Here is a 15,358-nt window from a genome sequence, read left to right as displayed (position 1 = left end):
TTCTGAAAAACTAAAACTAGACTAAAATGAATTCAAAGTCCAAACTCGAAGAAAATGTAAAAAAAACCCTCTTGGAATATTCAGTTATTACCTTGATAATGATCCACAGTTTATCACAAGAATATACAACAGTATCTCAGTCAACATGGGACATAAATCTAATTTCTACTAGCTTCTTTATGACTGCCTAATCTATATTCCCATGACCACTGAAGTTCTGTCAGTGCAATGTGAACTTTTAGCATCCACGGCCCCGTTTCAACTATTTGTTGGACAGTACATTCTGTTAACACACTGAAGAGAAACAGCTTGTACCAATCTGAATGCCATATTACTGAAAATACTCTGGTTCAGATGTGTGTGGATTTTTTTCCGCTCTGGGATAATTTCACAGAATTAGGTGCAACTGGAGGCAGTTAAAACCGAAGCAGTAAACTAATATATTACCTCTTAACGTGCCAACCAATCTGGTATTAATGACATTCTGAGTGTATTTCTACGTGCCGTCTTCAGGTTACAGTGTTTTCGCCATCGGTGTTGCCGATGTGGACTTCGTAGAGCTGCAGGGGATCGGCAGCAAACCCAGCGACAGACACGTCTTTGTTGTGGACGACTTTGACGCTTTCGACACCATCAAAGAAAACCTGATCAACTTCATCTGTGAGACCGCCACATCATGTGAGTCAGCACCGTTATCTACTGCAACAAAAATAAACGTCCTGCTCTGAGATATATAGATATATGTTTATATATATATATATAAAAGAGCCAGTTATGGAAACATTATTTAAGTCCTTTTACTCATGTAGAAGTATCAACACTTCATTGCAAGAGAATTTATACGTTCCATATATAAAAGCATCTGCTTTTGTTATTTTCTACACTCCGGATTTTCGCCTTTTTTTCGTTTTCCTCTTCTACCGGATTGATCACTGCTGCATTAATGTGTTTGTTGCATTTTCCTGCTGTAGATGTTTAAGGCTGTGCTCATTTTAACACCTTTATATACTGCTGGGTAGTTTAATCTACAGCGATGCATCATATTCTATCAGGTCATCATATGTTTGTAGCGTCGCTGTCCTGTGAGAACCTTGTGTCTCTAAAAGGTTTTACAACTTTTCATGGTGTCAGAAAAACAGCCCTGTATTTTTAGTTTCATATTGTAACTTCCTTTTTCAATGTTCTTTTATCAAAACACCCAAATTCAATAAAAGTAGTGAACTGATCATTTATTTTACCTGTGAAGAGCACGGTATTGAACGATCCACGTCACTTTTTTTTGTGACAATTTGGTTAAAAGAAACCCAAAATTTCTGGTATAAAAGGTTTTTGAAAAAGGGTGACCCGAGGACATCAGGAGGGTTAGGGTGCTTTTCAGTGTTCACAGCTGCTGAATTTGTGGTCTTTTTTTTTTCTTCTCTTTCTTGTTCCACAGCATGTCCCCTGATTTTCCTGAATGGATTTACTTCACCTGGTAAGTGCAAACACTGACGTAGGAAGCTATTTTGGGAAAACAAATCATCACTTACCAAACAGAAATCACTCTTGTCCTTTAAAATGTGTCTGGACTTCCTCAGCCAGATGTGCATGCGATGTCTCATTTAAAGACAACGCTCCTGATCTGCTGTGTTTCAGGCTTCCGGATGCTCGAGGCGTTCAACCTGACAGAGAAGACCTACGGTTACGTTAAAGGTGTCTCCATGGAGCCGGGCTCCTTCAACAGCTACACAGCATACCGACTCCACAAAAACGCCTTCCTGACTCAGCCCACAAGGTGAGTCTCACATGACATAACTTCAGTTTTGTCTGAAGTTTGGTTGACCAATCTCATTTCTCTGTGGATGACCTGCTTTGGATTGTAGATTTGAGACTAAAGTATGTCCAAGGCAACTTAAAGCTGCTCTGGGGCCTGAGATTACCTCTCAGCGAATCCAAGAACCGCTGGTAGCAGTTGCTTTTATTACACACATCTGAATGGGTTTATATTTTACTTATTAATACCATCATTTTCTTGTCATTTGGCCATTCTGCATCTTGTCTACTTTGTTGTTCTTGATTTTAAACATTCTGCGAGTGTCTTTGCTAGTTTACGTGTATTGCGTCAGAGCCACAGTCTCTTCCTACCTTCATGTTAAGGCCAATTTATGCTTCTGCGTTAAATCAACGCCGTGTGTACGTACGTAGGGACATGGAGATACGGACCCTACACCGTAGCCTGATATGCACCTCTCAAGATATGTAACTACACGTTGCGGCGACGCAGACCACAACAACTGTGATTGGCCGCTTGACCGAGGCTTGGCAGTGTTGCATTTCCCCCCCAACTCATTATCTGGTTCTCCTTCTCCATAAACATGAAATCAAGGAGAGGGTTAACTTCTCCTGCTCCAGATTTCCTCCCGTGGTCAGAAAGAACAGAGGTTTCTCTCACTAGGACTCTAGAGTCACTACATACTCTGAACATAATCACCTTCACTCTCTTACTTGTTCACCCACACACACACACACCAACGCACAATTACAAACTTCAGTCCACATATGTAAGCAACGACGAAAGCTCTGTGTGGAGCCTCCGCACGACCATAAATCACGCTTAAGCTTCTTTTCCGCTAACTTTCTGTTCTCACAGAAATCTCTTTTATCCATGTTTTTATTATGATTCGAAGGGGTTCTGCCCAAATCTAAGATGAATTGGTATCTACAGCTGTACTGGATAATAAAAATAAGCAAAAATAATACAATTGCTTTGTTAGCATTCACCAACTCTGACTCTGAGTTTTGTTAGTAAACCCACTTCTCATCTGAGCTGCAGATGCTTAATGCTGAAAAAGCGGGGCATCCCTATGTCTCTTAAAATAAAGTAACGTTTTACGAGTTTGGTAAAGGCTATCTTCACACACAGCAAATATGAGGGCATAGGTTTCAAGAAGTATAACATCAGTAGGCTGTAAACTGGAGGTGATTTCAACATATTGACTTAGGGAAACATACATTGAACATTTTACCCTAGGGAAAACATTGCTGAGAATATAAAAACCCTTTGAAGGGTCTCCTAAATGTGTCCTATTAAAATCATATTAAACTGGGGAACTTAGGAAGCTCCCGTAAAAAGTTTTAACTGATTTAAAATGTATGAGATGTTCAAATCTATGTTGCCCAGTACAGAGGAAGATACCGATTTATCTTAGGACAGAAAACCTAAATCATTTTCACGCAGCGTTTAAGAAAGAAACACATAGGGCCCTATTTTAACGATCGAAGCACATGGTGTGAAGCGCCTGGTGCAGGTGTGTTTAGGGCGTGTCCAAATCCACTTTTGCTAGTTTGACGGCGGAAAAAAGGGTCTGTGCGCCGGGCGCCTGGTCCTAAAGGGTTGTACTTAGTGTCTTCATTAATCAGAGGTGTGTTTTGGGCGTAACATGCAATAAACCAATCAGAGATCATCTCCCATTCCCTTTAAAAGCCAGGCACGTTTACCTTGGCGCATTGCTGTTATGATGGCAGATTTGCACCGTAATATTTTTATTTGTAATCTTTTTATTTGTAATCTTTTGCATGTGTGTGTGCTGCTGTGCTTCCCTGTGTGTGTAACAAGCATAGGGTGCGCACGCTGTGTATAAGCCTAGGCGCATTTTACTAATTTGGTGTTAAAATAACAATGAAATGCTGCGTTATTGACTTTAGACCAGTTTTTTGTTGGTCAATGGTGCGATCACTTCCCGCTGCTTCAAGATAGCAATACTCCCAGAATGTACCTGAACACACCTCCCTGTAAGACCAGCACGCCCAGAATGCACCTGAACACACCTCCCTGTAAGACCAGCACACCCATGGGCGCACAGATGGGCGCAGGAGCATTTGCTATTTAAACGACGCGGGCGCTGGACAGGAAAATGACAACTGCGTCGGTCTTAAACTAGCAAAGACACCTGCGTGGGGATACTGTATGTAGGATGGTAGTGGAACAGTGGCTAGCTTGGAAATGGGTAACTTGGACAACTCAGCTGTGCTAGCAATCTAACAAGTATTACAAAGTACGACTAGTGTGCATTGTTTCAGTCCCTCCCCATGTGTAATAACTCAACCAATAAAGTTGGAAGATGCCATTTTAATGATTGACTGATTTTTTTTTTTTATTGTTGTTAGTTGCTTTTATTGTCTACCATTTTCTTGTTGAAGCATGACTCGAAGATGTATGAGAATCACACGCTGCCCAGATGTGTTCGGACAGTTTGAGTTCATTCTCTTTACAAACTAGGTCAGTGGATTTACGACGCTCTGTGAGGTCATGCAGCGCAGCACCTGTCTGTCTGTCTGTCTGTCTCTCTCTCTCTCTGAAGCCTCCATCAGGCCACTGAGTGCAAACCCAACCACAAACACGACTGTGAATGCTGGCCGCCCGCCACTCAACACAGTATTCAGAACATTGCATGCAACACCAAAGAGGTGGAAAACAGATTGAGAGATGACTGTTTACCAAGTTTGACTTTTCCAAAATGTGTAGTGAAATCAGAGGGACAAATGAGAAACATCCTGCTCTGATATATATTTAAGTCCTTTTACTCATGTAGAAGTAGCAACACTTCATTGCAAGAGAATTTATTCGTTCCATATATAAAAGCATCTGCTTTTGTTATTTTCTACACTCCGGATTGAGTACTGGGGGTACCCTGTAATATCATAAAGGCCTTTGCTGGCTTGTGTGTGCCTCATTTGTGCAATTAAAATCATTTTCCGGAGCATTCAGCTGTTGTGCGGACTTCACTCAGTTTTTTTGAACATTCATTTTTTTTCGTCCTTCACCAGCAACTACATGGATGTGCACAACATCCTCTTTTTTGAACTTTGGTACCCTGTAACATGTCGTCTCTCTGTGTCTTCTCCTGAACAGTGATGTCCACCCTGACGGTCTTCCCCACGCCTACACCATCATCCTGATGCTCCGCCTCCTGCCCGACTCGCCCACCGAGGCCTTCGACATCTGGCAGGTGTCTAACAAAGATCACAAGCCAGAGACCGGCGTCACCATCGACCGTAAATATCATCCTCTATTCTTATCTAGCGATGTGTGTGTGTGTATATGTGTAATAGGTACTGGCATGGGAATGTGTGGATGCTGAGCAGCTGTACCTCATTGTGTGTTCACGAAAAGAGTTGAGTGGGGTGTAATGAGCCGGCTGTAGCCCTCCGGCTGCTTCGGTCGACTCCTTTTCTGCCCCCCCACAAGAATCTTGTGTCTTCGGTCAGGCTCAGCTGGCTCTCGTAAAGACTCGGTTTCAGTCTGTCAGCAGGAATTTCTGCTGGGCTTCAATGGAACTCCTCCAGAGACGATTGTTCTGGTTCTTGAGTAACACAACTTGGACGACACCCGAGGTTCAGATACTAGTCCAGAGGGAGAAACAATCTGGATTATTAAAGGAATAGTTTGACATTTTGGGAATTATGTGTATTTGCTTGCTGGCAGAGACTTAGATGACAGTGCCAAAGGTAACTGTTTCCTGCTGTTTTCTGACTTTGTGCTAAGCTAAGCTAACCATCTCCTGCCTTCTGTTTCATATATAATGACTGACAGGAGAGTGGCATCAAACTTCTTCATCGTACTTTATGCCTGAAAGCAAATTTCCCAGACTGTCAAACTTTTACTTTAAAGCTGTGAACTAGTGCTGAGCGGAATCAACAACTTGATATTCAGTGCATTTAACGGTGTCCCACTGTAATGTAATACTCTTAACTCACGTAAAACAGCTTTTAAAAAAGGGACACTTCACCATTTACTCCTCATAAGGAGAGTTGTTTGGCCTGTGGGAGTAGCTGTATAATGTCTTCTGTGAATCTGGAGGAGCTTTGAGAAAATAACCCTGATTATAACACTGAGCTGTCTTGTCTGCCAAAAACACGCGCATGCTAGAAATAGAACCAACGCCTATTTTTCACGATACACGCAAGCGTGACGTGTATATCTCATTTTGACACAAATACATATTAAGAAATGACATTTTGTTGTTTGAAAGTCTCTAGGTTTTGACATAAATGCAGATATAAATGTAATACAATTTTTTTCTCCAAATATTGCACCTGTCAACCCAGAAGGAAATATTCTGGAGCCTATTTTGCCGTCAATACTGCTGACGTTGTCTTTGCTGTAATCAGATCAGTATATATTTATGTTTAAGATGAACTATACTACTGTTTTAGTGCAGTAATCAATGGGAAACATCCATGTGTCCAGACAAGGCTAGCAGCAGCAGCTTAGCGTGAATGGTAACCGCTCTACCCGGTGAGTGACCAGGAAGCCCCAGAGACTACACATTTTCTAAGTTTGTTTGCAGAGCTTGAAAGATGTGACCATTTACCAGGCAGCGAGGGTCTAACGAAAGGTGCTATCGAATTGCATTATTGAAAGTGTAGGATCCAGTGTTTTTGGAGCTTGATTCATACAAGTGACTAAAAGTTAGAATATCTCCACTTCTTCCGTTTCGACCATTCTTTTTACAATCCGTCTCTTGCAAGTCCCTCGACTTAATTTAAGTAACAAAATAAGATCACATCATTGTAGTGCTGAGCTGGATCCTGCAGGAGTACGTGCAGATTTATCTAGTATGTAAATATGTTTCTGATTGGTCTGAGGCTTAAAAAGCAGAAATCCACCAGACTCCCAAACAAAAGCCATCTGTATTTTCAGGAGCCTGTTTGCAGAATAATCTGCACAATGTTTCTGTTAATAAGTAAAAAACAAACTTTACACTCTTAGCTGAAGGTGTTGACCTCAGTGTGTAACATGTCTGTCCCCGTCTCTCTGCTCAGCCTCCAGCCAGACGCTGTCCTTCTACAACAAAGACACGCGCGGTGAGATCCAGAGGGTCACCTTCAACAACGATCAAGTGAAGAGGATGTTCCACGGAAGCTTCCACAAGGTAAAACCCAGCAGAGCGTTGAGGCCACACACCGGAGCTGCATGTGGTTAATCTGTGCTGGATTAACGGTGAAAGATTATGGGACACTCAAGGCTGAACTGACAAACCTGCTGTATCAGATAGAAACCCTTCATCGTGCAGAAAAGATTCCTGGAAAGCAATTTGTGTGGGTATTTTGGGTTTCAATCATATGTAAGTGTTACTGAACGACACAGAAAGTCAGACGTGTCTTTGGTGGTTGAACTATATATCGTTCTTTAGTTCGAGGCATGACCGCGGCGTGACACATCAATTGAATACCTCTGCTTTTGTTCTTGCAGGACGTCCCGGGGTCATACAGATCCTGCGGATGCCTGAGATTCCAAACGTGTTGTATATTACAGGCAGAGCACCCCACATGCAACTACAGACGTGTTCCTTAAGAGTTATGCAGGCTCAGACATACAGATGGTCCCCTGCAGGTTGTAAACTGCAGGGTCCACGCGAAGGTTGAGCGCCACAAAATGAGACTGCCGTCTGCATCTTCTGGAAGTTACAAAAACGTATCAGCAGACAGTCGGCCTCTTGTTGAATTGGTCCGGGTTTTTGTTTTTATATCCAGCCAAAGGTGGAGCGACGGACAATAATGCTTGTCATTTCCACTTGAATTGAAGTGTTCATCACACAAACTTTAAAAGGTAAGAGTTTAAAGATTGGTTTGGTGGGGAGGACTTGTTGATTCGGACATAAATTTCTTTGAAGACGGGGGAGTCACCATATTTTTAATGGTTTAAGTTGTCAAAAAGATGAACATTTTTTATGAGGTCTGTCGAGACGAAACGTGTTCTACAGTCGGTGTAGTGACGATCGGAGCTGTGGCGCTGACAGCGATTTACACTCTTGGTGTACTGCTGCGGGGAAGCAGCGTGCAACAAAATCACACAAGAAGTTTCACAAGGATCCATAAGCTCTTCTGAGAGGGGGAGAGCGCTAAATAATGCACTGCAGTCCCTGCTGGGAAGCTCGCCTGGAAAATCTTGGGTCACTGCTATTGCTATTAAACAATGACATCAGAACGGCTGAGGAGCGCCAGCAGGAAGGCGGTGCTTCTCCGCCATCCGTCTCTCTGCAGGCCTCTGGTAGCCCACCACAAGGGAGTTCTTGCTGCTCTGAGGTTTGGTTTGACCTCCCAGCATGTCTCTGCACGCTGCAACTGCTGGGGCAGTAAGTGTGAGCAGGAAGTCTGTCTCTCATTGGACAGTTTTTCATGTCTGTGATTTAGATATCACCTGCTCGACTGTGGCGACAGCTGCTCCTCTGGGCAGGTTTAGCCATGATTTGTTTTTGACGCAGAAGGTATTTTTCTTCGTCGTCTTCTAATGCAATCTGCCCTCAGGCAGGAAAAATGAAAGCTAGAGTGGAATGAAAAAAAAAAGTACTTTTGAGTTTTAACACAAGATTAAAAATCTCAGCTCCAAATTAAAAGAGGCTTTTTCAGAAGGGACGTTTCAGTCGTGATGACATTCTCGGGACCTTCAGAGAGAAAGTGATGCAGAATTGATCCCTGAGGGTGAAATACGTCCTTTACCTGCCCTCATTCCCTCCACAAAGAGGTCAGAGTGGGCCATACATCTGGTAACTGTCTGCAGATCAGTGTCAAGCTTTAAGGACAGTGCTGCGGGGAGGACACGTGTACGTCATGAAGGCTGCAACCTTTGATAGCTTTCCCTCTGAAACCCCCAGGCCATAATAAAACTGGACTGAAGAATCGTTTTGTCAACTTAAAGATTTAAAAGCCTGTCAGGCAGTGGAGCTGGAGAACCTTCGCAGCTGACTGGGACATTTTGAACTCGCTGTCCACGCGTTGCAGAATCAAACATGATTTAGAAAGTCTGCTTAAGCCGGATGTTTGGGGTCTGTTTCTGAGCCAGATTCATTGAGACATGTCAAGGTCCACCACATCACCGCGTCTGACTCGGCTAATCCTCCTTCCCCTCGCGACATTTTACCAACCAGCTAACTCGGCACAGTATGGATCAGTGAAATCCTCCTGCAGGTGTGTTTGAGATCTGTTGTGGATACCTGAAGGGTTTCTGAGCATCTCTTTGGTCCAATGGGACAAAACAAGGATTAAAGTAAAGATCCTCCTTGTGAACTCTGTGTAAACTGTGAATGATCTGCGCCAACTGCAGAGAAACGGATTAACAGTCCTGCCAGTGACTTTCGATAGAGACTCAGAGATCAACAAAAAAACAAAGTTAGAATGTGAATATGCTTTGAGTGATGGGGACATCTGCGAGATGTTTGATCCAGAGGGCGAATCGGAGCTCAAAGTTTCAAAACAAAGTAATGAGATCATTTAGATTATAAGATTTTTAAAGTCTTAAAATTGTATCAGAAACAGGTAAAAAAAAATGAGAGGAGAGACTTGGATTTGGGTCAGGCTTAAAAGAGCTTGATCAGGACATCGCTAGTGCCAAGTCGGTGAGAGAGAGAGCGAGATGGGAAAATAATGCTCTTTCACTTCCCCGGTCCAGAGATTTGAAACAGTGACTCGGGCAGAGGAAAACTGAAGCCAGAGAGCTTCAGGACGACTGCAGCTAAATTTGTCCTACTGACCCGAGGTTCCATCTGCAGTCTGTACTACCTCAGCAGCGTCGATGGCCACTTTCATCTTTACTTGTATAAACATCCTCCTATTGCAGCCGGTAACTCAAACAGGGCTTCCAGACATCAACATTAGTGCTTAAACATTCCTTTTTGAAGGATGGTAGAAGCAACAAGTGGTAGTCACAGTAACAAGAGAAAATAATGGACTGACTTTTTTTGCAATTAACTATTTTTTAACATACAAAACATACAACTTGCAACATGAATGTTAACATTTTTTTCAAACGCCGCCACCCTAGCCATCTTATGAGCCCACTTTTAAATTGACGGCACCCCTTCATTCTTCCATCCTCTTAAAAGAATCTGTCTGGCTATCGTTAAACTAGTCTGGAGCCAGCTTCTTATGTGCTTATCCATCCCTCGTAGGATTGACCCATCTCCAAGAACAAATAATCTTGGGCTGAATGGAACCTGGGTCCCTGCAATCCGACATAGGTTATCATGTACCCCAGTCCAATATTCCTGGATCTTATCACAGGACCGTAGGACATTAAGTAATTGGTTGTCCTCTGTCTTACATTTCCAACAATGTTGTATGTCTTTCAGACCAATTCTAAACAATCTGGAGGGAGTCCAATAGGACGGACTGACTTTGTTCTACGTCCATGTTTTTGATGAAAAATGGACCTGATGAAGTGTTTTACAGGCTCTTTAGATACTTTTGGAAATCACCTTTAAAGGATAAGTCTGGTGTTATTCTATATTTTCCTTACTGTCAACACATCCCATAACAAAGACCCACACCAACAACGTCTTAGTCCGTCTCTCAACGTTTTCTGACTTCCTGTCTGTGGCTCTCAGCTCCAAGCTCATTAGATCCCACTCCAGTTTTTATCAAACAGGAAGAAATAGTGCATTGTTGGGGACTATTTCAAGTGGCGGATTAATCCACATTTGGTGCTCTCGTGTTTGCGGCTGCAGGACAATTTGTGTGACGGTGGTCACAAAGTTGCATAAAATAGAAGTTGAAATTTAATGTCATGTTTATTTAAGATCAAATCAAAACCCAAAGTGAGGCTCAAAAGACATCCAAAGACGGAAGAAGAGCTTGAAAACTGAATGAAGTTCTGTATTGAGCACCGCCTTTATTTTGGCGGGTCAAATGCCAGTAATAGCGGATAATATTAAGAGGCCAATACATCAGTTGGTGTTTTACAGGAACAGTGTATCAGAGTTTCCTGTAAATCTCAGAGGATTTTCCAGCCTGACAGGGATATAAATGTGAGTGAAAGCCGTGGACCTGATCACATTTAAATATTGGCAGATTCAGTATGACCATATCATTGCAGTTATTGGATACTCGTATCCTTTAAACTCCCGCAGACAAGTAGAGCTGCAAAGTTTAATCAATTAAGTGATTAGTTGTCAACTATTAAATCAATTGGCAACTATTTTGATAATCGATTAACCGTTTTGAGTCCTCTTTTTAAGAAAAACAAGCAAATCCCAGCTTGTTAAATGTGAATATGTTCTAGTTTCTTCTCTCCTCTGTGACAGGAAAACTGAATATCTTTGAGTTGTGGACAAAACAAGACGTTTGAGGAAGTCATGTAGGGCTTTGAGAAACACTGATCCACATTTTTGACAATTTTCTGACATTTTAGAGACCAAACCACTAATCCATTAATCCAGAAAATAATCGACAGATTAATCAACATTGAAAATAATCGATAGTCGCAGCCCTACAGACAAGTGTACTGTAAGGTGTTAAAGACACAGAAACTTCCTCAGTATCTGCTGACTTTTTGAAAGCTGCTGAGCATCAGATAAAATGCCTGAAAAAAGTGTAAGCGGAAACACGGCTGTGCTTCTTTCCTGGACGTCTCGGTGGGTCTGCTCCCTGCGGTCTGTTAAACATGACTCTGCATTTCCGCGGACGCCGACTGACCACGAGCAGCGAGCCGCAGCTGCCTGCGGGTTGGCCCCCTCAGCTGCCAGCGGGTTGGCCCCCTCGGCTTTGTAGAGCAACGTTTTTCCCTCCTTACAGCTGGACTCGTTCTGACCGGCTTCGAGGAATAGTTGTAAAGGTTTACCGCAAAATGACATCATGAGATTTGGCGAGGGAGATCTGAGTTAGGAGAAATGCATTGTGGTATTGTGTGTGTGTGAAGCCACTGCTGCCTCACTTATTTTACAGTTAAGAGTTGAAGTTCTGCGATATCCCTCTATGTGCCTTCCAATGAGATGAGAAGGAAGGAATTTTTGGGAGATTTTGCTTCCAAAAATGTCTTGCATTTCCAGTTTTTTTTTAATGTGGCAAAGGGAGGACTCTTTGAGATGTGGCTGAGCAGAAAAGATCAGCAAAGATATAGCTGCTGTTATGAAAGAATGCTTCAGCCCGGCCCCCGATACTGACCTTATTAAGTAGACGAGGTGTCAGCCAGACACGATGAATCCACAGTAAATAGTTTTCTTTTCCTGCTCCACATAATCTGCTGTCTGAATCTGTGGTGAAGTCACAAAAACGTGAAATTACGGCTTCTACCCTACCACGTCATCAGTTCAGGAAACTTTAATATAAATACAGTGGTAGAACTTGGATACATTTTCTTTCTCTACTCCACTAGTCATTGAAGCCATACAACGATATCGGCCGTTTGTCCCTCCCCTCTGATACGACCCACAGGAGCGTCTTCAGTCCTCGTATCTAAACAACAGAACGTTCACAGTTGCAGTTTAAAAAACACGCTGTTAACGTTGTAAAATGATCACAGTTTGGTAACATGGTAACCACTTAGTTAAGTGTAGAAAGAAGTTTGTGGTTTGGGTTAAAATCATCAGTTACGTTACTTAACTTGATGTAGAACGTGATGTAGTGCCGTTTTTAGGACATTATGTGATTCCAACACCTCAACTCAGAGTATCTGAAAATGCCAAGTTCTGATTCCACATAATCGCTTTTCTTCATTTCCAGAATTTAAAATCTGTAATCGGCATCTTTTCTAATGTGAGGTAACATGAGGTCAGGGATCGCTGCAGTGCTACTAAACTAAAAAGCTGTGTCAGCAGCCTGAAACTCTGAACTCCATAATGAAATTGACAAAGAAACGGTATTTAATGTGGATCAGTTATGTCGGGGCACCAATACCGATCAATTGCGTTGCATCGGTGCGTCATTCACCAAAAACTGATTTTCAAGTTCGAAAGTTTACTTCCACTTTTTGTGGGGAAGTTGTTTTGAATAATTGCACAAGAATAACGATACATCTTATTACCTCCGCCAAGGCGGTTATGTTTTCGGTTCAGTTTGACGGTCTGTCAGCAGGGTTACAGAAAAACTCCTGGCCTGATTATCATGAAACTTGGTGTGGAAGGGTGTAGCATTGACCACGGAAGAGCCTATTAGGTTTTGGATCGGATCCGAATTACGGGGCGGATACACAAAGTATTTTTCACTTTTGTTAACAATACGAGATAGGCCATGGTCTTGTGCCCTCCTAGTTTACGATAAACCTTTAGCAACTGGGGGTAGAAAAAACACTTTGGAAGAGCTCTGTAGGGGAAGTTTGCTTTTATTTCATAAGGAACAAGAAGAAATAAAGACAGGATGCAAGAGCATGCAATTAAAATAATTAAAGGTAATTAGATGCGGACACAGAGGACAACGAGTGCAGCGTGGACTCTGATCCACCACCAGTAATCTTACTGTTGTTTTGGACGAGTTGAATGTGATGGTGTTCATGAGTTATACAGATTTAAAAAGTGTGACAAAGAATTTTATTTATCAGAACTATCATCAGATTTCCTGAGTTCTGCTTTTGGAGTTGGGACAGAAAAGTGTTGTAATGTTACATGAGTACTGGTATGTTGATGAAGTAACCTTTAAAATCCTTTCCTGTTTTCCTGGAAATAAAAACGGTGGTGATAAAAGCGGCAGTATTCAGGGATTTTGGCATCTTTAAATTGGAGCGCACAACTAAATTACTTATGTATGAGGTGAATAAATTTCATTTTGTTGTAAATTCCCAGATTGCAAATAGCAACAGGAGTTCAAAGCATTGGATCCAAACTTTGGTTTCCTTCTCTCTGCAGCAGAGTTATTCTTCTGAATGAATAGAAAGCAGCGCTGGTTTTCCCTCTCTTACATTCCAGCAGCGTTTCAATAAACAGTACAGCGGAGACGACAGAGCACGTCCTCCCTAAGCTCAGACTCTTAACCTAATAATTTGCAGGCCATCAGGATAAAACCCAGACATAAGACTTGGTTGTAGAACAAAGAATGTGCCAATAAAATCTACTCTCCTCTTTTTTCTTCTTTCTTCCTTTCCCTTTCTCTCTGAAGCTCCATATCCTGGTTTCGTCCACCGGCGTCAAACTCAACATCGACTGCCAAGAAGTGGTTGAAAAGGAGATCAAGGAGGCTGGAAACACATCCAGCGATGGCTACCAGGTTCTGGGCAAGATGTCCAAGTCCATCGGCTCCAAAGGAGAATCAGCAACTGTAAGTGAACTCTGATCCTGCTGCGCTCGCACAAAACGAGAGAGGAGGAAGGAAATATTCAAGTGTGAATTTATAATGGATTTTACGTATAGTTGTAAATTTGTCTGTCTAGTATTTGAATGATGTGCTAATGCACCGAGGAGGATTATGTTTGGCAGTCTGTAAATACGACAAAAACCCAAACAACAACAACAACAGTTGCAACGATGAAAAGAAATCAGATTTCAACAGAGCAAAAACCCCAAGAGCTGACCCGTTGTTGTAAAGGCATGTGGCTCACCGTGCAGCTGGGAGAGCACACGCAGTTTGTAGCAAAACTTTTGGTAACACTTTACTCGAAGGTATCGACATAATCGTGACATGACACTGTCATAACTATGACATGACACTGTCGTGAATGTGTCATAAAGGTTATAAACAAGTCATAAATGTTTATGACTTCTGTCATTAAGTGCCATTCGGTTTTTGTCATGACAAGATGACATTGTTTGGGTAGTCTTGATTAGGACAACTTGACATTAATCAAAGTCACATCACCAGAAGTTGTCTTGGTCATGACAACTTGACATTAACCAGGATGACATTACCAGAGAATTTCTTTGTCATGACAACTTGACTTTAAATTTCTTTGGAGTGTCCTTATTAAGACAACTTGACAGTAAACAGGATGACACTATGTCAAGTTGACATGACAAAGACTTCCCAAACTAATTTTATGTCAACTTGTCATGACCAAGACAACTTCTGTGTAATCTTCATTCTGTTGTCATAATCAAGACAACCCAAACAATGTCTACTTGTCATGACAAAAACCAAATGACACGTTTATGACTTGTTTATAACCTTTATAACACGTTCATGACAGTGTCATGTCATAGTTATGACTGTGTCATGTCACGATTATGTCGAAACCTTCAAGTAAAGTGTTACTAGGGGTGGGGGAAAAAAATTGATACAGCGTAGTATCGCAATATATTTCCGTGGCAACACTGTATCGATACACAGACGCCAAGTATTGATCTTTTATGATATATGTGTTGGTCAGTCAGTCTGCTTGACAATCTCATTTTGCAGCAAGAAAATTTGAAGTGAGATGAACAAACAGAGAAATGTATCTTTTTAGATAAAACAGATGTTGACAAAGTTTTCTTTTGGGGACATCATTTGAAATTGGGTGGGAAAAAAGGTAATAAATGCAATATATCGCAGAATATTGCAATATGTTTAAAATCGCAATAATATCGTGACATAAGTATCGTGATGATATCGTATCGTGAGGCCTCTGGTGATTCCGACACCACATGAATGCAGCATAATATACATATAACTTGTGATAAAAGCATTTGAAGGATTC

The 15,358-nt window shown here is 41.9% G+C and overlaps 1 protein-coding gene across 7 annotated transcripts in view; it reads left to right on the top strand.

The window, feature by feature from the left end:
* col12a1b (collagen, type XII, alpha 1b) overlaps window positions 1-15,358 on the top strand; it is a 150,291-nt gene that overhangs the window by 115,515 nt on the left and 19,418 nt on the right. For all 7 annotated transcript variants that reach the window (XM_028605437.1, XM_028605440.1, XM_028605436.1 and 4 more), the window contains 6 exons: window positions 514-678; window positions 1,436-1,474; window positions 1,636-1,774; window positions 4,892-5,034; window positions 6,805-6,914; window positions 13,846-14,004. In XM_028605437.1, the coding sequence (XP_028461238.1) occupies window positions 514-678; window positions 1,436-1,474; window positions 1,636-1,774; window positions 4,892-5,034; window positions 6,805-6,914; window positions 13,846-14,004 (755 nt within the window). The remainder of the gene's footprint in view (window positions 1-513; window positions 679-1,435; window positions 1,475-1,635; window positions 1,775-4,891; window positions 5,035-6,804; window positions 6,915-13,845; window positions 14,005-15,358) is intronic.

Source organism: Perca flavescens, chromosome 18 (genome assembly GCF_004354835.1).
Source record: "Perca flavescens isolate YP-PL-M2 chromosome 18, PFLA_1.0, whole genome shotgun sequence".
NCBI classification, from domain to species: Eukaryota; Metazoa; Chordata; class Actinopteri; order Perciformes; family Percidae; genus Perca; species Perca flavescens.
This window is presented reverse-complemented; position numbering and strand designations above follow the sequence as displayed.